The sequence below is a fragment of the Malus sylvestris genome, chromosome 5 (genome assembly GCF_916048215.2).
Source record: "Malus sylvestris chromosome 5, drMalSylv7.2, whole genome shotgun sequence".
Lineage (NCBI taxonomy): Eukaryota > Viridiplantae > Streptophyta > Magnoliopsida > Rosales > Rosaceae > Malus > Malus sylvestris.
In genome coordinates this window covers 44284729-44307849 of record NC_062264.1, presented here as the reverse complement: position 1 = coordinate 44307849, position 23121 = coordinate 44284729, and the positions used below count along the sequence as shown (strand labels likewise).

Here is a 23121-nt window from a genome sequence, read left to right as displayed (position 1 = left end):
AAACGATATTATTATACTAAGGGGAGATGATGGACTCAGCCTCACAATAGACTAGTAAAAATGTGGTTCAAATTCGCATTTGGCGAGAATCGAACCTAAGACCTCTTACTTACCAGTGAAAATGAATACCGATATATCGTAATATTAAGTGGCCACAACAATCACTTTTAGCTAGATCTATAGGCATGACAAAATTTACTAATTAACTCGTATTAAGTACAAAAATTTACTAATTAGAGTTACTCGCAAATAAGAAAATTATGCTAATCAAATGGTGCATTAGACCCTTGAAATGGTGCTATATTATTCAATGAGCCGTCGGCTCAAGAGCTATGATTTTATTAATTAGAAAAATTAGTATGATACTATATTTCGAGTTAGGATCCTCGCCGGATCCTCTTTGTGAGGATTCCAGGAATTCTCAAATCATATTCGTTCATCGTACATCGTGCGGTCAGAAATCATTGTAAATTTTTTTTATTTAAAATTGAATATAAATAGTATCTGACGAAAATTAGTTACACGATGTACGATAAACAAATATGATTGGAGAATCTCTGGGATCCGCACAAAGAGGATCCTAGCAAGGAAGAGGATTCGGCCGAGGATCCTCCCTCCTATATTTCAGCGTTCATATTACCTGTCAACCTGCGTTTGTACGATGGAAACGTAAAGCATATGGTATTTTACAATTTCTACTATTTTGACCTGTTTATTGACAAATATGATGTTACTACAAAAATTTCAATAGTAAACGTACCCTTCAGATTTCTTGGCAAATAAGTACAAATTAGCAATTTGGATTGATTTCCTTGTATTTTTATTATCTTTTATAAAAAAAATATTCAAAATTTTAAATCACGTGTTTGTGTGTATATGGGACATCTATTTTGTTTTTGTTATTTTTTTAATAAAATAATGCGGCACTGTATAATAAAGTACAGCTGTTTGACGAAATAAAAGTCGCAAGTGTTGGCTCAGTTGGTGAAGTTTCTAATTTGTGTGTCCATCCATCAAGGTTTGAGTTTCGGTATTAGTAGGTTTCGTTAGTTTGTGATCTGTAAATTCTTACATAAGTCTATACATATGACGGTTGAAAATTAGATATCATGCATAAGTTCTCGAAATTATGAGCATGCCTTGATGATGCCGGTGGTGAAATACCAATCTTCCCTAAACTTTTAAATAACAAAAAGCCACAAGCGACCAAAAATCTAAAAGAATGCAAATAAAAGGATATTTCGGGACAAATAAAATACAGGATCTTCAACCAAAACGGCACCAAATCGAATCCGTTTCACGCTCCTCCCCAGAAATAGAAGTATAGGTAAGGTAACCCAAAAGTCTCTCACTTTCCCATTGAATATAGTGTAGGTTTTTGCTTTAGAAGTCAATCTTTTGGACCATTTCCTCACCTAGTCAACTAGATACTTATCTACGCAGGAATGTAAACTATTATTTTGTGTTATTAGTTTAAGATTCTCCTACTGTATCTTAACCGTCCATTGTTAGAATATATTATTTCGTTTCATTAATTTAAGATACCGTATAACGATCTAACCCATTAAGCTGTTTTCGTCAATCACAACCAGAATCAAACTTTTTGGAAAAAAGAGAAACCCTTTACTTTATTTTTGCTTTTAAATTCCACAGCTTGCTGTCATCTTGCTTTCAGATTACTTTGCAGTCCAATCCAACCCCATCCTCACTGTGCACAAATGAATCTCAAGGTTGTTGGCTTTGTCATTTTAATCATTTTATATATTTTATAACTCAATAGTTTATCATTTTCCATGCACCTTGATTAAAGCCTGCAATAATATCATAATATATATAATATTTTTCTGGCACAGACATTGTGCTTTTAATTTTTTTTAATTTTCCGGAAACAGAAGGGTATATACTGTTGAAAAGCCAGTTGCATATTCAAGTCAGCCTCAAGAATCTGAACAGGTAATTGCCAGAAAAACTGTATTTACGTAGTGATTTCTGCCTTGTAATCTGTTTCAAGTTGACCATTTAGAACGGTAGCCATTGCTGAAGCCATATGAGTCAAATTTACAGTGTATGCAGGAAGATTATTGAATTATATGAAGTGTCTAACTTTGTGTGTTTCTGCAACATAGGAAGCAGCCATGACCGAGGAAAATGGAACCAGGGCTCCCATAAAGCTTGAGGTTTGTGCTCAAAGCATTGAACTTTGTTTCCTCAAATTGATTTAGGCATTGAGATTTCTGTTGAGAGTGTGAATTCCACATCCGGGTATTAAAGCCTATCTAATAGTTTAAAAGACCTTGAGCCTCCCCACCCATTGCCAATTGGTTTTGCGATTATGATATCAGAGCAGGCTATCCACGTGACCGTTGGATGCTCACCTTCTATTACTCTTGAGGTTTTCCGTATTTTTGAAACTCTTTTCTATTTGAAAAGTGATATCTGATATGTTTTGAATTGTTGCAACAAGCAGGGACAGTATAAAGCTATAGCAGTTTGTTGGTTCCTGGGGCTGGGGTCCCTTGTTGCCTGGAACAGTATGCTCACTATAAGTGATTACTACTATAACTTGTTTCCGGTAAGCGTTACGAATGATCTTTTTGAGATTAAATGAACCATCTTTTTCGTTTTTTGCATTTGGGTGAGTCTAAGTACTTGTTCGTAATTTTAACTTGTAAACTAATTAGGCTTGAAGTTGCAGCCTGCACGGCTACGAAAAAGTTATGAACTTTACATATCTATTTTCCCTTTTAGTTGTTTGCATAGAAAGAGAGAAGTCTCTGATTAGAAGTCTGATGAAAATTTCTTTCCGTAGACTTACCATCCTTCGCGGGTTCTCACCATTGTTTATCAACCATTTGCACTTGTAACAATGGCAACACTAGCATACCATGAAGCAAAGGTTGACACCAGGAAGCGGAATTTAATTGGATACGCTCTCTTCTTCCTCGCTACCTTGATGCTTATAATTGTAAGTAAAGCATTTGCTCTATTGTGTGGCATGTTTTCTGTTGCTTTCGATAGATTAACTTCACTTTCAACTTTGTAAATAGGTGGATGTAGCCACATCTGCGGGCGGGGGAATTGGACCTTATATTGGTATATGCACATGCGTTGGTGCATTTGGGGTTGCAGATGCTCATGTTCAAGGTGGAATGGTCGGAGACCTTTCGTTTATGCGCCCAGAATTCATCCAGGTTGGTCTCCTTTCACAGTTCTTTAATGTTTGTGATCGCTTCTGTCTGTAATATAATGTTCTGTTTCTGCAGTCCTTCTTTGCTGGCTTGGCTGCATCAGGCGCTCTAACCTCCGGCTTGAGGCTGATAACAAAAGCTGCGTTTGAGAAGTCACATGATGGTCTTCGCAAGGGGACGAGTAAGTGAATTTCCTTTACCTATAGACAGTTTGGGTGATTGATATATTTTCATATGCCTCTTCTCGTATTGTGGTTGTATGTGTCAAAGCCGAGGAGTTGCGTAAGTTCTTTAAAGATGTCCTAGAAAACAATTACAAATTAGGTGGCTCAGCAGATTCTCTATTAAGCTGCTTTCTGAAGCTAGAATAACAATACATTCTGATCGACAATTTCAATTCTTCGGTCGATGACAATGTTTTGTGTAATTGATCTTTTGCAGTGTTGTTCTTGACAATTTCCACATTCATCGAGTTTCTCTGTATTCTTCTATATGCAATTTACTTCCCGAGATTGCCTATAGTGAAGTACTACCGCTCAAAGGCAGCTTCTGAAGGCTCTAAAACTGTAACCGCTGATCTTGCTGCTGCTGGTATCCAAACACAAGAAGACATAGAAGTATAGAACCTTTCTCTAAAATCTGATGATGCATATAGCCTTACAGCATGTTCTTGAGGATGCTAACAAGCTTTCTAAAATTATCGCAGGTCTCAAACGATGCCAAAGTTGTTCCAACTCGATTGAGCACTATGCAAATATTCAAGCAGAATATAGATTTTTGCCTTGACTTGTTTCTGATATATGTGCTGACATTATCAATCTTCCCTGGTTTCATATTCGAAAATACTGGAAAGCATCAGTTGGGGTCATGGTAAGTTTCGATTCCTTTCATATTTTAAATGCTTGTTCTCTAAGTATGGCCTCGTAATCTCATTTACTCTGGTGCGGTTGCCTGTTGTGAACTCTCTCAGGTATCCGCTTGTTCTGATTGCAATGTACAATGTGTTGGATTTGATATCGCGATACATACCTCTCATAAAATGCCTGAAGATCGAGTCCAGAAAGGGCCTCCTGATTGCAATCCTATCGCGTTTCCTCTTCGTTCCAGCGTACTACTTCACCGGAAAGTACGCTGACCAAGGGTGGATGATCTTGCTGACATCAATCTTAGGATTAACAAATGGTTACCTAACTGTCTGTGTCATGACAGTGGCACCCAAAGGCTATAACGTACGTAACCAGTTCTGAATATAACTTAATTTTTCGCGGTTTCTAATGAAAACGAATCAAAACTAATTTCTTGGGTTGTTTGGTTTGCAGGGACCTGAGCAAAATGCCTTGGGAAATATACTTGTTCTATGTCTTTTGGGCGGCATATTTGCAGGGGTTTGCCTTGACTGGTTGTGGCTAATTGGTAAGGGCGCATTCTAAGGAGCAAAAGTGTGGGATTGAAGAAATAAACTTGCTCGTTTGAATGCTAATTTCGCTCTTCCGATGGATTGAAGAATGATTAGGAACTGCGAACTGCAACGTGTAAATGATTTGTTTCGGGTTTATAGTTTGATGCACCGTTTGAAAACCCATTAGATTTCATGTCATTGATTTGTAGCACTTTTATTCATACTTGAATGAAGATAGATATATTTGGTGTGACATATTGAAGAGTCTATTAAGCCTGCAGCAGCTAAACCTTGTGCACATATTTTCGTTGACGAAGTCAACGGTGGACTAATTAATTACCTTTAAAACTTGGTTTAAGCATCATAAAGCAAAGTTTATACAAAAACAAATGCTGAACATGACTTGCACTTAATTAGTGAAGAAAACCCTGCTCCTAAATACAAATCTTCCCTTTTTATTTCCCCCCTAACCTTCATTACTCCAACTGGGGAGAGATTCTACTGCGTAGCTAGGGCATAACGCTCTATGCATGCAATGAGAATAGAAAGAGAATATACCTCCGATTATACTCAAGATTTTTTTTATCGGTGTAGCTAATTTGTACAGAGGAAAAACTATAGGCAGCTGATTAGATCATCTAAATCACAGTTGACCAAAGTCAAACACTGCATAACATGCTTTCTCTATATTGAATTCAGATTCTCTCCAGATTTCTAGGTCCGAAGCCGTAAGACCAGAAAATCATGACCGTTCAAGAGCTTGGTTTTGTGTGAGATGGGCTGGTGGATTGGATTAATGAGGGTCTCATGATTTAGATTGAGTAATTCGAATTTCCTGATTTGTCAGCTCCAGACACAAAGATCTCGAAATGATTTGAATTCCTCTATATCTCCTCAACCCTTGAGTTTTTTCATTTTTGTCCTCTCATTTCCTGAAATCTCCAATAATCAAATTTAAACATTCTTACTTTTCGGAGTTCCACTAGTTTTATGGATACAATACAGTTAACTTTGTCTTTAAATATAAACAGTTAAATTTGCAGTTTTAATCCCTTCGGATAAAATAAGTGTTTTTTACTGTTACCATTTAAACGGTTAATCTTAAATTCTCATGCATATATGTAATAGCATAGCATGCACTTTCTAGAAAATCTCATCACTTGCCAATATCACCATATCAGAACCCAAAAAATGCCTGGATATATATGTGGTTTTTGAAGAAACTACCTTGTTAGCCATTTTAGTTATCTGAGTACACATACGCGTGCTAAGAGGTTAGTATATTATAACTAAACGCTGCCTTGTTGTAAACCCAATACTTTGCCTACCACTCTAAGTCTCTAACTTTTCCAATGCATGGTTACATGAAGCAATAGTTTCTTATGTTCGGAAGGATTAAGGGCACTAATTTAGATTCATATCTTTAGCATTAATAAACGTTTCGACTTCCTTTTCATCTTCCCTTTGTTCTGCAAAGCTCATCCCCATACTTATAATTTTTCTCTTCATTGTAATGGCGGTTTTGTTAAACACTCTAATATGTTTCATTAAAATCGTTTTTATCAAGAAGTAAATAAATATACTAAAAATGTTGGCTTTCACTAAGATTCTGAGGTTCGACAGACTAGTACAGCACCCGGTTTGCCTATTCCGGAGCTTGCACAAAGAGTCAATTCCGTTATTAACCTTTTAACATACATAATCCACAATTTATATTGGGACACATGATGTACCACTTTGTGTGACGGTTACACTGAAAAATCTCTCCAAGGCCGGGTTCATACTTGGTTATGCTGAATCCATAGGAAAAGCCGACATCATCATTGCGGAACTGGTTGCGCGCCCTCAGAAGAGGCCTTGAGTTGGTGTTGGAAAATGGTTGGAGTGACGTGTGGCTCGAAGGAGACGCGAAGACATTGCTTCAGATTATTGAGGAGCAATGGCGAAGCCAGGAATTATTTGTTGGGTAGGCTAAACTAAAATTATTACTACGAAATCAAATGGTTAAATTTTTTTGTTACTTACATGAAGTTACACAATAATAAGCCTTAAAGCAATAATTTGAAGTAAGAAATTATATTAGATGTCTGGTGAGGATCATGAGACTGCTCAGTTGATACTGGTGTGACATCATTAGATGCAAAAGGTATATCACTCTCTAATTTATCACCATCATATATTTTTCTAAAAAATGAATCAATAGTTCTTAACCTCTTCATTGAACAGTTGACCTAACAAATTGATAAACAATAAACAAGTTTATATAATAAATTATATTTCTAAGACATCTATCAGAAGAAAAAAAAAATTTAAATTTGAAACCGAACTTTTCAAGTACAAACTCTTAAAATTCAAACAATAAACAAATAAAGTCATCAAGAATTAAGAATAAAGTAGTCAGAAACTTACCTATTGACGAGAAAAATCAATAAACTTTCACAATTGTAGGCTCAGTATCTATGAATTATACACGAATGTAACCAAAGCTTTCTAAAAAGTGAAAATGGGCTACCGTTATAGCCTTCAAAAGCCGAAAATAGTCTTAGGAAACGTGTAAGTATTATAGTCTTAAGAAACATGTAAGTATTATAGTCTTAAGAAATGTGTAAGTATTCATTAAAATGAATAAAATAATAAAATTTAATAATTACTCCTAAAAACCTAGAGCCGTGTGTGATTACTTCCAATGAAACCTTAAATAATAAAATACTAAAACCTAGTTTTTAAAACCTTGTAACTAATCCCTAGGAAATCTAAAAATAATAAAATATCAAAATGTATAGACTACTCCCTAGCAAACCTAGGAAGCGTGTTCAGAACTTTCACTAAAGTAAACAATTTATTTAATATTTTTTAACTCTTTCTTTAGTCTCTTTGTTAGAACTTTTACTTATTGGGCTGCTATAATAATTAAAAATAATAAAATAGTCTAAATTATTAGTATTTTTATGACACACCTCAATTCTAGAATCAAGGCATGCTGGCCGTTACGCCTTGATTCAAGGATCGGGGTGGGCCCCGACCACGCCCTCACGGTTTTATTTCTGGGAACTCACGAGCAACTTCTCAATGAGCAATATCGTACTACGATGATGGAACGGGCCCGAGAAATGATCCAAGGGATGTGACATTTTAAGCCCAAACAATTAAAACTCTCCCTAGAGCCCATCCTAACCTTATTACTGCCTCCGCTGTTTGGCAGGTTAGACGGGCAGAGGCACAAAGGCAGATTAGTAAAATAAACTTGATCATACCAGAGATGAACCACTGCGTCCTGACTCATAATAGAGAAGGCAACAGAGCCGCGGATAAGTTTGCAAAAATGGGGCATAGTTATGGAAAGCCTCATATGTGGCAGCACATTCCTCCCAATGAAGTGTTATCCATCCTGCAAGAAGATGCCGAGGGTAAGATCATTTTTCATAAAAGATAAGAATTTAATGCATGCATCCTTCATCCGTATATATTTGTGCTGCCTGGGATAGTGCTATTTTGATGCATAAGATGCTCATTTTTTGAGTTCTTTGGTCAATTAGTTCTTATATATACGTACAGAAACAGGAATTAGTTGATATCATTACCACTGTTCTAAAAATCGGCCTAGGCGGCTGCCTAGGCGTTGGGCGGTGGAGCCCCGCTCCGATTTTAGGCAAGGCGTTTGGAAAAATCGGCTGGAAGCTAGGCAGTCCTAGGCTGTTTTTTTTATATATATATATTTTTTGTATTTTTTATTAATTGTGTGTTTTTTTCGTTTTTGGTTTCATGGTGGTATACTTATGGAAATAGTGTACCTAATTTGCAAATGATGGATTTACTACAAGTTCATCTAAGTGTACCTAATTTGCATTTTATCATTATTTTATTATCCATATAAGTATAGATTTTTTTAGGTGTAAATAGACACTTATTTACAAAATATATAATAAATTTACATAAATCTGTCTAGGCCCCGTCTAGCCGCCTAGGCGCTAGACCCTACTCGTTGCCCGACTAGCGCCCAACGATTTTTAGAACCTTGATCATTAGTCACTTAAGCTTGTAATTTATGAAACTTTGTAAATGAAATATTAGGGCTTTAGAGAGGCTGGGGTGCCTCCAACACCGTGTCTATGATTGTTTACATTTGCTCATCATTTTCCAATGGGTGTGATGCTAACATTCATCTTCTAACTATCATACAAAGAGAAATGACTTCCGCACTCTCATTTCTCCCTCTTTTACTAGCGTTTGAATTGAACAAATTAAAATAGAATTAAGGCATATTAAACAAGAAAAGAAAAAAAAAGCAGTGCAAAAATAGAAAACGAGAGTTTGAAAATAGTTGCAATATAAGAATAAGGAATCTGGTTTGGAATTCAGGGGTGTATTTCAAAGAATATGTTTTGCCTATAACTGGTAGGTAGGATTTGGAAATATGCATATGAGTTTCAAAGTTGGACCTTCCCATTAATCATGCGAATAATACGCAAACTAACTTTTTAAATTCAATTTGTAAACTATATGATTGTGTTATTAATAAGAAAATACGTTAAACAACAATTAAGTAATAATTCAATCATCAACAACCGTGTCATTTAGTTTACAAAATTTAGTTTTAAAAGTTCTCTCCCTAGCATTGACCTTTACATGCATAACCTAATCTCTCTTAATAAAATCACCTAACAATCACGATGATTTCAAGAAAATAACAGATCTCGAGAGAGGGTTTTGGGGTTAATTTAGGTGGAGATGTAGTGTAGTACGGTACCATAATCAGCAGTACACATCTAGAGCAGCAATAGTTTTGAGCTGGTAGTACAAGGTCAAGAGATTAAATATAACTTTGTGTACTGCATCTTCAAATTGCTAGTTGCTACAGCCAATTATATAAAGGAAAAGACTCGTCTCAGAGGAGGCATTAATAATTTTATGTATGTTACATATGGAGCTCAAATCAATCATGCCTTTGATCAGGAAGTTCAGCACTGGAGGATCCAGATTGAAGAAACATCATTGAGTGCAGCGTTGATGAAAGTCCGTATTCCTTACGAATCTTCATTAGGCATCGGAAACTTTCGTCAGCTGTGCACCCAATTATGTTTCTATCCATTTTGGCAAAGTGCTCAGCTATTATTTCAATTTTCGACAATATTATGGTAACTAGGTCTTGATCTTCAACGCTTGGGAAGCTAGTAAGTCCTGGAAATGCTGTGGAAAAATCTCTAGTACGTAATATATGTATGTATATGTGTGCGTGTGTGCGTGTGTGTGTATTATTTTGTTCAACGCTTGATCTTCAATTAGCCTGCAGGCCTTTCTGAGATTGCAAATGTTTTTCATTTCTCTCCTCAATCAGCAAAATGCTAAATTATTTTGTTCTTAATTTCTTTGAATTTGACTTTTAAGGAGAGAGTAGGAAATTAGGAATTAACTACTGTTATAATATATTTATGACTATTTGATCTATATATTCAATTTCTTCATTGGAGCAAAGCATGAACGCTTTGACTTTTTCTCAGTTTTTTTTTTTTTTTGGTGTTCTTTCAACCTCCCAATTGTTTGGGGGAAAACATCAAACCTTAATTAAAAAAATAAGTGTTTAATTTAGAATAGAACAAGGGATGAGGAGTACCAATTTTGTAAGCACTTCCTAATTTGGTAAAATAATGAGGTTTACAGCAGAATATATTAGATATATATATATTTTTTTTTTTCCAAAGAGTAGTGTTACATACACCAAACTAGCACAAGCCGAAAGCGGAGAAATTAACCAATGTTAGTCTTTAGGAAAATTTGGAGCAGACAAAGTCTAGCTGGTACTAGAAATCCCGGTTGGTTTTCAGTCAGAAATTGTCGAAAAATGCCAATTCCGGTGAAATGGGAATAGCCCAAGATTGGATGGACCATGTTGAACTTAATTTGGTGGATCTTCAAAACGCAAAACAGCAAATGCTAGCATTGGAGGGGTTCTTTAGGAACAACAAGGCGGAATTCTTGCTAGGGTTTGCTGAAGCCATTGGAGAAGCCAACAGCACCATTGCTGAGTTGGTAGCCCTAAAAAGAGGCCTCGAGTTGGTGTTTGAAAATGGCTTTAGAGACGTGTGGATTGAAGGAAATGCCAAAGGCATTGCTTGATATTATTGTGAAGAAAAAGAAGGCAAGATTATCATCCGCAGATGATGACGCATAGAGATCAATTCTTCATTTATATAATGTTGACGTGAAGAAGAACATATTTACTAGTTATATCATCTTAAATTGTCTGAATCTCAAGACGTTGGTTGAACCAATTGTGAATATTACTTCACACAGATTTGTATATCAATCTGCATTTTTCAAATGAAAGAAAAAAAGATAGTTTAATTAAGCCATTATTCTGTTTTAAATTAGGTTTAAATGACCTATATAATTAACTAGAAAGCTATATACAGCATGCTGCCTGGAAATAGCAATATCTTGGAAATGGTACATTGCAGGCTTTCTTTTCTTTGTTATCAACTATAATTCTTCCAAATGACCATAAAAGTGAGTAAAAAGAGAGCTACGATGCGATATGGGAATATGACACGACACGACACAGGATTACGAGGGAATACCACTATGTCCATGCACTGTAAAAGGAGAGTAACCCGTAGGTGCAAAAAACGAGAACACGTTACCTTAATAAACTAATTTAATCCACATTTACATGCAAAGCTGGTTCATAACTTAAATTTTGAACTAGCAATTAACTGAGACATACGTACCGTGCATGTTTTATAAATCATGTTGTTTCTCATGATTGCTCATGAAAGTGAAGAAGTTTACATGCTGCACAGTATCATGTCAGACAAGGCAAAACCAGAAAACGATTTCAATAAGCAGAGAATCGGTTGCATCAATCAAAACTGCATAAAAACTATCAAAAATTTGCAAATACAAAATGTAACGAGACTCAAACAACAACAACAATAACAACAAAACTTTATCTCACTAACTGAGGTTGTCTCTATCCTAGAACGTCACCGCGTTCAATTTTGCATCAAATTTTTCTCGTCAACGCCAGAGACTCGTAGTGACAGATTCAGAAAATAAAATAAAAAGAATTTGCACCCAATTTTACTTACTGTCACTGAACCAGCTTCCAATCAAACCAAATTCATACTAATAACAGTAATAAAAAATAAAAAATAAAAATCTTTTTCGAAAATATGAGAAAAATATGATGATCCAGTGCAGCAGCAGAGTTGCAGGGTTGGAATTGAGAGTCCTGTGATTGGTGCCATATTCATTTGAATCATGATTTCTTGAATCTGACCAGATTCAAGATTTTCGAGACCAAATTGGACTCCTTCTTCCCCTATAATTACGGAATCTGCCCCTTTAAACTCAATCTTTCGGATTAAGCTCCATCTGTTTCTCCCAATAAATACAAAACCAAATAAAATCCGCAGAACCCTAAAAGTTAATCCCTTTCCTTTCTCAAAAGCCCCTGGCTTTGTCTCTCTTTTTCTTAGACGGGAGCGTTGTCCCGAGAAAATTCGATATTTTCTGGGAAAATCGGATCAATTTTGTGGAATGGGCGAGGAGGGTGCGCTGCCGGACCATCTGCGGTGCAGCCGGACCGACGGCCGGCAGTGGCGGTGCAAGCGGAGGGTCATGGACGACATGAAGCTCTGCGAGATTCACTATCTGCAAGGCCGTCACCGTCAGTTCAGAGAGAAAGTCCCCGAGTCACTCAAGCTCCAGAGGACGCCCAAAAACGCGGGGAAGAAAGATCAAAACGGCAGCGGAGTCAAAATTAGGGCACGGAAAGTGGAGAATTTGGTGAAGCTGCTGAAGCGGAAGCGATCCGACGAGGCGGTGAAGAATTGCAAGAAGAAGAAGAGGAAGGTGAAGTTGAAGAAGAGCGAGTTGAATTTGGAGCTCATACGGATGGTGCTGAGGCGGGAGGTCGAGAAGCGGAACCAGACGACGACGAAGAAGAAGGTTGTGGAGGAGAGTGAGGAGGATGACGACGACGACGACGACGACGACGACGACGACGACGATCGCGGCGGTGGTGGTCTCACCAGAGACTTGCCTAATGGCCGAATGGCAATCTCGTCGTCTTCGTCGCAGTCGCCGAGGCTTCGTTCCGGCAATGCAGGTTCCAATTCGTCTTCTGATGGGAAGGTCGGGGCTGATTTGAACCCGGTTACTACTCGGCGGCGGTGCTTTCGGTCCAAAAACATCGAGCCAATGCCTGCTGGCACATTTCAGGTGAGCTGAATGACTGAAAGAAACAATTTTGATCTATGGTTTTTTTAGTGGTTTTTGAAATTCTATTATTTTCGTTTAGTTTCTGCCATATAATGTGGGGAAGTTGAGGAAGGGGAAGAGGAAAAAGTGCCATTGGTGTCGAAAAAGCGGGAGCGGTGTTTCTTCCTGTCTAATTAAGTGTTCCAGTTGCCAGAAGCACTTCTTTTGCTTGAATTGCATCAAAGAAAGGTTTGTTTTGTGTTTTGTAGATTATATCGGTTTTCATTTCTTTTTCAGTTACCTCGTCAAATGGATTCGGTTGTCATCAGTTAAAATACTGGCCTTGAATACTGAAATGTACGTTTATTTCACCACTATCTTTCGTTTGGTCCGAGAGAGTGAATTTTTTAATAAAACTTTATAAAGAATTTGAATTGCCGTCACACGAGAGAATTCACCTTTGTCTGCGTACTCAGAAGCCATGCTTGTGTAGAATATTCTGCATCCTAAATGATGAAAAAGGTTATTAAAGACTCAGAGAGAATCAAATTCTCTTGGCCCGAGTTGATTGGTAGAAATAGACCACATTGAAAAATGATTCATATGCTCTTCAGCTGTATGCTATAGTTCATCTCCTTGTTATATCTGAGAAGGCTTGATGAATCTTGGTTCTTAAAACAATTTAGGTACTTTGATACACAAGATGAAGTCAAAATGGCATGCCCAGTTTGTCGAGGAACTTGCCCTTGTAAGGAATGCTCTGAAAATCAAACAAAAGACGCTGAAAGTAAGGTCTGACATTAAAGTTAGCTCATTTGTGGACTTGGTCGTGCTTCGTATGAAGTTGGATGCTAACGATTCAAACCATGCACTCTTTTTTTTTTTTTTCAGGATTATTTGGGGGTTAAGAATAAAGTTGAAGTAATACTACAGTTCCATTACCTGATCTGTATGCTTCTTCCTGTGTTAAAACAAATAAACCAAGATCAGAAAGTTGAGCTGGAAGCAGAGGCCAAAATGAGAGGTAGTGTGTAATTCTATTCAGAATGTTGCTCTTAGCGCCAACTTTGTGGTCATAACTGGAAAAAGCTATTTTTTCTTCGTAATACCAGGGGAAAAGCTATCTGAAGTTCATATCAAGCAGGCTGAATATAGCTGCAGTGAACAACACTACTGGTATGTTCTATAATTCTGCAATGTTTTAACAGTTCGATTGAAATTTATGTAATGTTCTTGCATTGATTCCCTGGTGCATCATTGACTTTTGGAACAGCAATAAATGCAAAGCTTCAATAGTGGATCTCCATAGAAGCTGCCCAAATTGTTCCTATAACCTCTGTCTAAGTTGTTGTCGAGATCTGTTAAGTGAGAGCCTTTTTGGTGGTATAAACACATCTCTCCTAAAGCACTCCAACAAAAAGAAAACTTGCGTCTCTGGTAAGAAGCAACTTGTAAAGAAGCCAATAACCGCCCATAAGCAAAGTGTCCATAGTTTGTACCTTTCTTCTTCTGCATCAGTACCTAGCTTGAAAGCTTGTGATGCTGTTAATGGTATATCTTGCCCAGCTAAGGAGTTTGGAGGTTGTGGTGACAGCCTCCTTGATTTGAGATGTGTTTTTCCGTTAAGTTGGATCAAAGATCTAGAAGTAAGTGCAGAAGAAATAGTTTGCAGCTATGAATTTCCAGAAACTGCTGACATGTCTTTGTGCTGCCCACTATGTTTGGGTGTGGACCAGAAAGTTGATGGGCTTCAACAGTTGCAAGAAGCTTCTGTGAGAGAGAACTCAAACGATAACTACTTATTCTACCCCACTCCTGTGAACACAAATGGTGATAATGTTGAGCACTTTCAGAAACACTGGAGTAAAGGTCACCCTGTAATAGTGCGTGACGTACTTCAAGCTACATCAGATTTGAGTTGGGATCCAGTGTCCATGTTCTGCACTTATCTTGAGAGGAGCATTGCTAGATATGAAAACAACACAAATTCACATGAAGCTATCAACTGCTTGGATTGGTGCGAGGTCAGTGAAGTTCTACTGTTGATAGAATAGTTCTCTTTTAATTCACGATTGTCTACACCTAATCCCATTCTCAATTTTAGCCCTTACAATGAAAATGATTGTGTTCTCTCTGCATCTTTATCTCCTTATCTCTAAAGTTTCCAAGTACACATAATTATCCTACCATCTGGCCTTCTTTCTTTTAAAAGAAAAATATAATATGGCAGGTGGAACTTGGAATCAGGCAGTATTTCATGGGTTCATTGAGGGGGCAGGCCCAGAGAAATGTATGGAATGAGACACTGAAGTTGAAGGGTTGGCTTTCTTCGCATTTGTTTCAGGAACAGTTTCCCGCTCATTATGCTGAAATAATACGAGCTCTACCACTTCAAGAATACATGAATCCCATGTCTGGTCTTTTAAATCTTGCTGCAAGGATCCCACAAGAAATCCCAAAACCCGATCTAGGTCCATGTGTTTACATATCATATGGCTGCACCGAGCAACTTGTACAAGCTAATGCAGTGATAAAGCTATGTTATGACTCATGCGATGTGGTATGCCTTGTAATTATCCCTTTTACTTAGCTGTCAAGTGATTTCTTGTTTCTTTTGATGTTGTGCTGCAATGACAAAATTAGGCACCATATCATATCAATTGTTGAAGAAACTGTAACTGCTTTCTGTGCATATTATTTGAATTTATAGATTGATACCTAAGAAGTCTCACCTCACCTGAACAATTTCACCAAGCATTAATATAAATCTTGGTCAATGAAATTGTAATTTTTAAACTTGCTTAGTACAAATTTAGGTGGAAGAGCATGGAGAAAACCATAAGCTGTTTGCTAAAGCTTCACGTTTTTTATTTTTTGTTAAAGATTAGTTTTGCTTAGGTAACATATATATTTTCAAGTCTGGGTGTTCCATTTCATTTATTCTGTTGATTTTTATACCCCAGGTTAACATTTTGGCACATGCATCAGATGTCCCTATCTCTGATGAACAAGTTTCTAAAATAAGAAAGTTACTGAAAAAGCACAAGGCTCAAAATCAGAGGGAGGTTTCTAGGGTTGCTTCTGAACAATCTGTGGCAAAAAAAGTCAATGGAGAACCAGTATTGTATGGTGAAACCATGAAAGAAGCAGGGCTACATAATGTGATTGGAGAGGAGATGCATTTACGCAAAAGAATTGCTAGAGAGTCTTGCTTCTCCATGCATGAAGCATGCGCAGATGCTGAAGCATCTGATTCTGATTCTGAAGCCACATTAAGTAGCTCTGGGACGCTTCATGATGCTGAAACATCTAAAGATACAAAGTGTGAGGTTCTGCTCGACAGCTGCAATAGCTATGAAAAGCAATCCTTGGACGAGTGTTGTGGTGCCCAATGGGATGTTTTTCGCAGACAAGATGTTCCGAAACTTATAGAATATCTCAGAAGGCACTCTAATGAATTCACTCGTAAATTTGACTTTCATAAACATGTAAGCCCAAAACCTGTAGCTACTGCATTTGAGTAGATCAGGTTAAACTCTATCTTATTTTTTGACGTCCACGCTTACTGCAGGTTGTTCACCCCATTCTTGATCAGAGTTTCTTTCTAGACTCAAGTCACAAATTAAGGCTCAAGGAGGAATTTAGTAAGTGCAATTCGTGTCATTTCCATCACTGGTTGAATTATGAATAACTGAAGTTAACGCGCCACTCGTTGTCACCAGAAATTGAGCCTTGGACTTTCGAGCAACACATTGGAGAAGCTGTTATCATCCCTGCTGGATGCCCATATCAGATTAGGAATTCTAAGGTGTGTAACACTGTTATGATCTAGCATTTAGAAAAACCTTTTGAATCTTTTGTATTTTACTACTTTTGAGTTTTTGGAATGATTACCAAGAATTTGTATAGGACTTGCACTCATTATGCTGACAAGTTTATTGTTTCTGCCAAGTGTCACAATACTGTACATTCTGTTTCTTTTGACATACAGTCTTGTGTACATGTGGTGCTGGACTTTGTATCACCTGAAAACGTTGCCGAGTGCATCCAGTTGACTGATGAAGTCCGTCTACTTCCAGCAGACCATAAAGCAAAAGTTGACAAGCTAGAGGTGAACTTTTATCGATCTTAGTACCAATGTCATATTTTCTCCATAATATGCATAAAACTTGATCAGTGATAGAAAGTGTCTGCCCTTGTCATGAAATGCAGGTGAAGAGAATGGCCCTTTATAGTATTAGTTCAGCAATCAAAGAAATACGTGAGCTTACTTGTCCAATGTAAGTACCCCTGCTGAGGAAGACATTTATCTCCTCTGTGCTTCCCACATTTAGCACCTGCAGAATTTCCAGAAAAAGGAAAAGAAAAATGGAGATTCTTCCTTGGACATGTCAAGATGTTGCATGACAGTTGGTATTTTAAACGATTGTCCAGTATCCACTGCTTGTTTGTAAATGCTGCGCTGCTCATGCTCTAGGTGCCCAAATTGTTGGACTCTATCCATACTCCCAATTAAAGGTATAGAACTCATACTTTCCTATTAAATCATACTGCTATCATTGACTGGTATTTGGAATGACGATGCATGTGTTGTGTGTGTGTGTGTGTGTAAACCTTTGCTCAGCCGCTCATTCTCTCCATTCTTAAACATTTCATGGTGCTCTGGTGCTCTAGCAAAGTACGCAAACTCTTACACAGCTCTTAGAAAATATAGGTATCTGTTTTGTTCACTGCCATGAAGAATACTGTAGGATTGTCTGAGCACTAACCATGTTCCCTTACAGGTAATGGCTAGATGATCACGGCTATATCTTCTAGGAACATCTGGAAACTGCGTCAGCTGTAGTTTGTGAAGAGGCTGCTTTGATTCGTGTAGATTCTATTGTACAGAGAAGTGTATATACACTCTTCGTTTGTTGCGGTCTTGACAAAAGGAGCGAAGTGTTACTGTTCCCTCCTAGCAGAGAGAATAAGAAATAGAAGGAATGGGAGCATTGATCTTACTTCAGATGGGGAAATGATTCTCGAAGCCCTACTTCATTACCGAGTAGCGTCTGAATATGTGCTGGTACAATTCCATTTCATGTAAAAACACGACATATAACCGTGATGTTTTCCTTTTCTTTTAGGGGCATAGAACATTTGAGTCCGAATCGCTGCTGAATGCTTTTCGGATGGCACAAGAACTAGCTACCCAAAACTAACCTTTTTTAGCGTAGGTATTGTAACTTTTTTTTTTTTTAAATAATGTACACAAGTTTTAATATCCTTGTCTTGTTGGCTAATATTGGATTACTGATCGATTCCAGATCTTTTTATTGTTTGTTTTCCTAAAAAAGAAACCAGATGGTGGCCTAACCACGGCACTTCATTTTTTCGGGGAACTCAACGAAGCATTTCAGCCTCACTATCGTCTGCTTACCCCTGGCATTTCTGAACTTTTTTGTTTGATTAGCAAATTTGCGCGTGGAAGTTGGCTGACATTAATTTCTTTTGATAGAAAATGGTAGATTTTGGTTTTGAGCGGATGCTTGCTCCACTTGAAAGCGTTGGTTGTCGTCAGCTTAGATCACCTGCATCCTTCCACCTTCCCACCGCATCACATATAGACTTGAGAAATGCTAAGGAGACTCAAAAGCGGGAGTATCCGTGGACTTCCTGCATCCTCATGTTTTTTGCACAATATTTTATAATGTTAGCATGAGAATTAACATGAAACTGTGAGACATCAAAGAGTCAATGGAGAGTCACTTTAAAAGTCTCCTTCGTATTTCTCTGTAAATTTTAGCCAACAACACATTCGTAAATTCCTGCATTTTCTGGCTCGATCGAGAGGAGAGTAACTTGAACTCTTGTAATGTCATAGAAAGAATGAGAGAATAATAACTGGTGTCAATAAGTTTTTATACAAAGAACAAATGTGTATAAATTAATAAAATTGGAAGCTGTACAGGAAGGAAACGTAGTAGTAAGATTGAAAGAATGGTTCTTCACTTTATTTCTTTTCTTTTCCCTCTACTGTTTTTGCTTGGTGTTTCTCAGGCTGAAAAAAGTGGAAACGCTTTTCTGCGATAACAAGCTACACACGAAGGATTCAACCTTCAAAATTCTACTGCAATTTATCAACAACAAAAATTTGAATGAAATTAAAGATCAAGGCAGTTGCGTCGAATCACTTGGGACGGGTGTATTTCGGGTTTTAGAACTGTCGAAATTGTTTTGTAATTGTACCACTGACAAAGACCTTCTTATGGAGCCATTAGTCCCTCAATTGTGTACGAAAGTGACTTTGCCCAGTCAGCTTTGAGAAGTAGCGTTTGCAATGTGTCCATCACATTGTATGCAGGATCGAGTTTCCGCTGCCATCCCTGCAAAACACAAAATCGGTGAGATATGTAGAGCAGTTATTCACGAGCAACTGCCTCTAAGCAAGTTAATTTTACCGACGAGATCACTCAAATAATGATTACAGAATGTAACAGGAGGTTTCATTTCATAAGAGAATAGTGATGCCTCAGGTGTGGTGGATATATAAAGGAAAACGAAATTACCTCGAGAACCAAAGTTGTTACCATGACAGTACAGACATTGCCATCAACATTGACTCTATGACGCCTAACTTTCTCCAGTAACTGCTGCATACACTCAGCAGGATGGACCAGATCACCTTCTGGAGTTCCCCAGAAATCGAATGACTCCTCCACTTCCTGTTAGAACAATAGTAGATTGAGGGAAACTTGTAACACAAGCATCTCAAGTTCGTAATAACATTTAAGAACTGCATTTTTCTACAACCTTAACACACGAATGAATGAAACAAGGAGTGAATAGTACACTTATCACATCTTGCAACTGTGCTTAATAGAATTCACACTTCTGAGACCAGAAATTAATACCAGGAAAGTTTGATTAAAAAAGATTTCTAAGTATGAAATTAATAAACTTCCAAGTTCCAATTGAAAAATCAAATCATGCAACCTTATCAAAATCACTCCTACGAATAAATAATAAGTTGCCTGACAATTTTACCTCAATGAAAGCCTTTGGGTTAGGGCATTTCTGTTGCTTAGATAGTCTGAGGGTGGACTCAGCAGCAGTGCGCCCATCACGACGAGCAACCGCCTTGAAAAATTCCACTAAATTTACTCTATCATGTTTAGAGAGTTCAGCAGTCATGCCTACATCAAGGAAAATGACATGAGGCTTTGATTTGAAGAGTCTATTCCTAGAAGACTTGTTCTTAGGCACCCGGACAAGGATATTTCCAGGATGCATGTCTGCATGAATAAAGTTGTCCACCTGCAAGAAGAAATTCTGATAACTTAGAACGTACTGAAAAGTACCAAAGACCAGAACATCTGAGTTCTCACTAACAATCAAACCACAACAAATCAAGCATATAACCAAGTACTCTCTCTCTCTCTCAACCTACTTGACCACTTTAGAGGGGAGATGTTGGAAGACAGACCAACAAAGAAAAAACAATCGACCATGTTCCAAAATGCTAAACAAAAAACAAAATAAAAAGTTACACAGTGCATAATAGCAAGCTGGCCTCAGAGACTGTTGCCACTTCCCCTGTAGTCATCTGCTCGTTCATGCATGTGAAAACTATACCTTTTTTATTTTATTTTTAAGTATCTGACAATCTTTAGCTATATCAAACAGCAGAAATCACTAACTTTAACATACAACAAGATGCGTATGAGGTTTAAACACAATGAAATCACCATAGCTAAAGCAGAAATACATTGCAAGAAACATCAAGGGTGTGAATGTTACCAGGAGCATCTTCAAAAGTGCATGTGTCCCGATGTGAGCAAGTGCAGATTTAATCCGTTCATGCCCTTCAAGACCATCAACATAGTGTGACACACATTCCCCTTGTTCATAAGTTTCCACCAGAACAGCAGGATGCACAAGTGGATACAAAGGCTTCGGGAAAGAGACATCCTTCCATCTACGGAAATTATAAATAAAGCGGCTCAAATGGGCAGCTTCCCTTGCAAGGTCAACTTGAGACATCATAAAAACTGCAAACTGCTGCACACTTTCATCCAATCTCCACCACTTTAAGGCAGGAATGAACTTTGAAATTTTTGCGACCAGATTGATTATAACAAAATCTCTCCTAATTGATTCACCAACACCAGGGTGTCTAACCTTTACTGCAACTACCATGGGCTTCACCCGTTGACCAGGGTACCTAAATCTTAAAGTAGCTCGATGCACTTGAGCGATACTTCCAGATGCTACTGGTTTCTCTTCAAAATTGTCAAAAATCTCAGGCAGCTTGCGGCCAAACGCTCGTTCGATAGTTTTCTTTGTGTAGGCAAAGCTATGTTCAGGAGCTTTGGTGTGAAGCTCAGAGAGCTTGGTGCATAGATCTCTCGGGAAGAGATCAGGCCGTGTAGCTGCCCATTGACCCCATTTGATGAAAGCTGGACCTGCCAATTCCAATGTTCGGAGAACAACATGAAGCCACAACTTCCTAAACTCAGGTCCAAAGCAGTCAGCAAATGCAGCCATCACTATGCTGGGTGTGAACAAGATTCCTAAGGTGACTGTTCTTAATACCAAGATTGTCCCTTCTAAAACTGCAAACGCTAATGAGGTCATAAAAGCATGTCCATCCTGTGCGTGCATATACAAAGTATTTGATGGTGGGTGGTATTCCGTTTCTGCCAAAGACCTCTGTGACCATGCTAACTTCCCACTTGTGAAGGCAAAAATACCAGGAAGCAACAGGTTAGAGCGGGTTACAGCCAAGCTGAAAGCTTGTGCAAATTTATTTATACGCGAGAATCCACGACCACTAGAGGAAAACCTTTCAGAGAGCCTTTTCCAAGCAAGTTGGGCATGGTGTCTCACTGCACTCCTTGCGGGAATGACACCAAAACTCGTGGAACAATTACTCCGGTAAAAATTCTTCGTATTATTATACAATGAAAATGAGGCATGCCCTCTTGTAGGAAACGTATAGTCCCTGTATAATCTGTATTGGGGAGGACGGAGGCTAACTCTAACAATTGTCCCATACTTGTCCGCTTCAGGACAACTCTGTTTCGGGCTATTAACCACCGTATTCGCAACTTTCCTAAAACTCCTAAACGTCAAAAATCTGCATTCCAAATACCAAACCCAAATAAAATCAGCATACTACCATTCCAATTCACAAACATATCAAAAAATCGCTTCATTACTCAGGAAAAATAAGCAGTCCATTCCCATTTGCAACATTGATTCATACATTCAAAGGAACAGAGAAAATGATGAACAAGCACCCAATTTTCCAATGTTTCTACACAGCAATTGCTTTCTCAAAAAAGGCGATTGCTTTCTCATCACGGAAACAAATCGTCACAAAAACCCAAAACCATAGCCGAAACAAAAAGCGGAGAAAACAGAAAGGAAGGGCGACCGACCTCGACATGGCGATCGGAACGGAGGGAGACTGGAAGAGGCTAAAGTGCGCCGATGGAGTAGGAGGAGGAGGAGGTATAGGGTTGCTTTAACCAGCATTTTTTCTCATGGGACTCGAGCCTTTAGGCAGCGTCCTTGTTCATGCTCGACAAGCTTTCGACTTTTCGTTGGGAATAGGTCGGTGAGAATTAGGGTTTCGGACAACGTAAACAAGTAGCAGTCGGATCAAAGCGTTTTGGCTTGGAGGAGGAGGAAGAAGAAGAAGAAGAAGAAGAGGGCGGATGGTTAATTGGGTCGTTGTTGGGCCCGGTATCGTGGGCCTTACGCAATGCTACCTTTCCGAGTTGCCGACCTTTTGGGATATTTTGTCACGTTTAATAATTAATTTTATCACCTCAAGAGTGGGAAAGAGTCTTTAAAATAGAACTATGTATGTGTATTTAGTGACGGTTCAATTGCCACAAATTCTTAATTCATGTAATAATTATTTATTTAACCTACTAACGCTAAAATAAAAAGACTAGAAACCTCAATGTCCAGATGTACAAATATATGAATTATAAGATAATTTTATAACAATATAAGGATAAGGTTAAAATATAAAACAATACATAACATGTACAAATATTAAATCGAGGTACTTGTTCTATAATAACTTTCAACAGTCTCCCCTCCATTTTTGTGGCTTTAATGGGCTTAGTATTTCCGACGATTGTAATGACTTCTTTATCTCTTTACGTTAAAAAAAAAAAAAAAAAAAGATTTTTTTAGATACAACACGAACCAATCTTTAAAATAAAAAATTGCTAATAAAATTTATCCTTTAAAATTGCAAATCCGTATGTACATAAACGTTTTTGTTAAAAATATTTTATAAGAATCACATCAATTTTTCAAATAAAAATACAGGTG

At 37.8% G+C, this 23121-nt stretch overlaps 3 protein-coding genes across 6 annotated transcripts; 2 read left to right on the top strand and 1 right to left on the bottom strand.

The window, feature by feature from the left end:
* Positions 1 to 1573: 1573 nt before the first annotated feature.
* LOC126623507 (equilibrative nucleotide transporter 3-like) lies at positions 1574 to 4842 on the top strand. The gene is made up of 11 exons (XM_050292407.1): positions 1574 to 1730; positions 1893 to 1953; positions 2127 to 2177; positions 2468 to 2572; positions 2810 to 2965; positions 3048 to 3191; positions 3264 to 3369; positions 3630 to 3805; positions 3895 to 4058; positions 4159 to 4417; positions 4508 to 4842. Exons 3-11 carry the CDS (start codon positions 2136 to 2138, stop codon positions 4616 to 4618), a joined length of 1263 nt encoding a protein of 420 aa, XP_050148364.1. The 5' UTR covers positions 1574 to 1730; positions 1893 to 1953; positions 2127 to 2135; the 3' UTR covers positions 4619 to 4842.
* A 6964-nt stretch (positions 4843 to 11806) lies between these two features.
* On the top strand, positions 11807 to 18094 carry LOC126623500 (lysine-specific demethylase JMJ28-like). 4 transcript variants are annotated; one of them, XR_007623783.1, is made up of 15 exons: positions 11807 to 12807; positions 12887 to 13035; positions 13473 to 13578; positions 13678 to 13810; positions 13899 to 13962; positions 14060 to 14810; positions 15017 to 15346; positions 15750 to 16274; positions 16358 to 16430; positions 16509 to 16594; positions 16778 to 16897; positions 16999 to 17066; positions 17221 to 17304; positions 17411 to 17464; positions 17571 to 18094. XR_007623783.1 is itself a non-coding variant. In XM_050292401.1 (14 exons), the coding sequence occupies exons 1-13, from the start codon at positions 12124 to 12126 to the stop codon at positions 17261 to 17263; spliced, it is 3132 nt and encodes a 1043-aa protein (XP_050148358.1). In that variant the 5' UTR covers positions 11807 to 12123; the 3' UTR covers positions 17264 to 17304; positions 17571 to 18094. The 4 variants fall into 4 exon arrangements, 1 of the variants encoding a protein (XP_050148358.1); XR_007623784.1 differs by having other exon boundaries at positions 17411 to 17500; XM_050292401.1 differs by lacking the exon at positions 17411 to 17464.
* Positions 18095 to 18626: 532 nt separating this feature from the next.
* LOC126623501 (uncharacterized) lies at positions 18627 to 22477 on the bottom strand. The gene is made up of 5 exons (XM_050292402.1): positions 22212 to 22477; positions 20569 to 21907; positions 19816 to 20085; positions 19338 to 19493; positions 18627 to 19154 (listed from the first exon to the last, which is right to left on the bottom strand). Exons 1-5 carry the CDS (start codon positions 22217 to 22219, stop codon positions 19035 to 19037), a joined length of 1893 nt encoding a protein of 630 aa, XP_050148359.1. The 5' UTR covers positions 22220 to 22477; the 3' UTR covers positions 18627 to 19034.
* Between the last annotated feature and the right edge of the window lie 644 nt (positions 22478 to 23121).

What these genes read in the sequence shown, in the direction of transcription:
- LOC126623501 (XM_050292402.1), bottom strand. An exon ending in CACTTTTGAAGATGCTCCTG is followed by an intron (nt 20,086 to 20,568) that starts GTAACATTCACA and finishes TTCTTCTTGCAG; the next exon opens with GTGGACAACTTTATTCATGC. An exon ending in TAACAACTTTGGTTCTCGAG is followed by an intron (nt 19,155 to 19,337) that starts GTAATTTCGTTT and finishes TGTGTTTTGCAG; the next exon opens with GGATGGCAGCGGAAACTCGA.
- LOC126623500 (XM_050292401.1), top strand. Translation starts at nt 12,124, where the DNA reads ATGGGCGAGGAGGGTGCGCTGCCGGACCATCTGCGGTGCAGCCGGACC. An exon ending in TGCCTGCTGGCACATTTCAG is followed by an intron (nt 12,808 to 12,886) that starts GTGAGCTGAATG and finishes ATTTTCGTTTAG; the next exon opens with TTTCTGCCATATAATGTGGG. An exon ending in ATCAGATTAGGAATTCTAAG is followed by an intron (nt 16,595 to 16,777) that starts GTGTGTAACACT and finishes TTTGACATACAG; the next exon opens with TCTTGTGTACATGTGGTGCT.
- LOC126623507 (XM_050292407.1), top strand. Translation starts at nt 2,136, where the DNA reads ATGACCGAGGAAAATGGAACCAGGGCTCCCATAAAGCTTGAG. An exon ending in TGCGCCCAGAATTCATCCAG is followed by an intron (nt 3,192 to 3,263) that starts GTTGGTCTCCTT and finishes CTGTTTCTGCAG; the next exon opens with TCCTTCTTTGCTGGCTTGGC. An exon ending in AAGCATCAGTTGGGGTCATG is followed by an intron (nt 4,059 to 4,158) that starts GTAAGTTTCGAT and finishes GAACTCTCTCAG; the next exon opens with GTATCCGCTTGTTCTGATTG.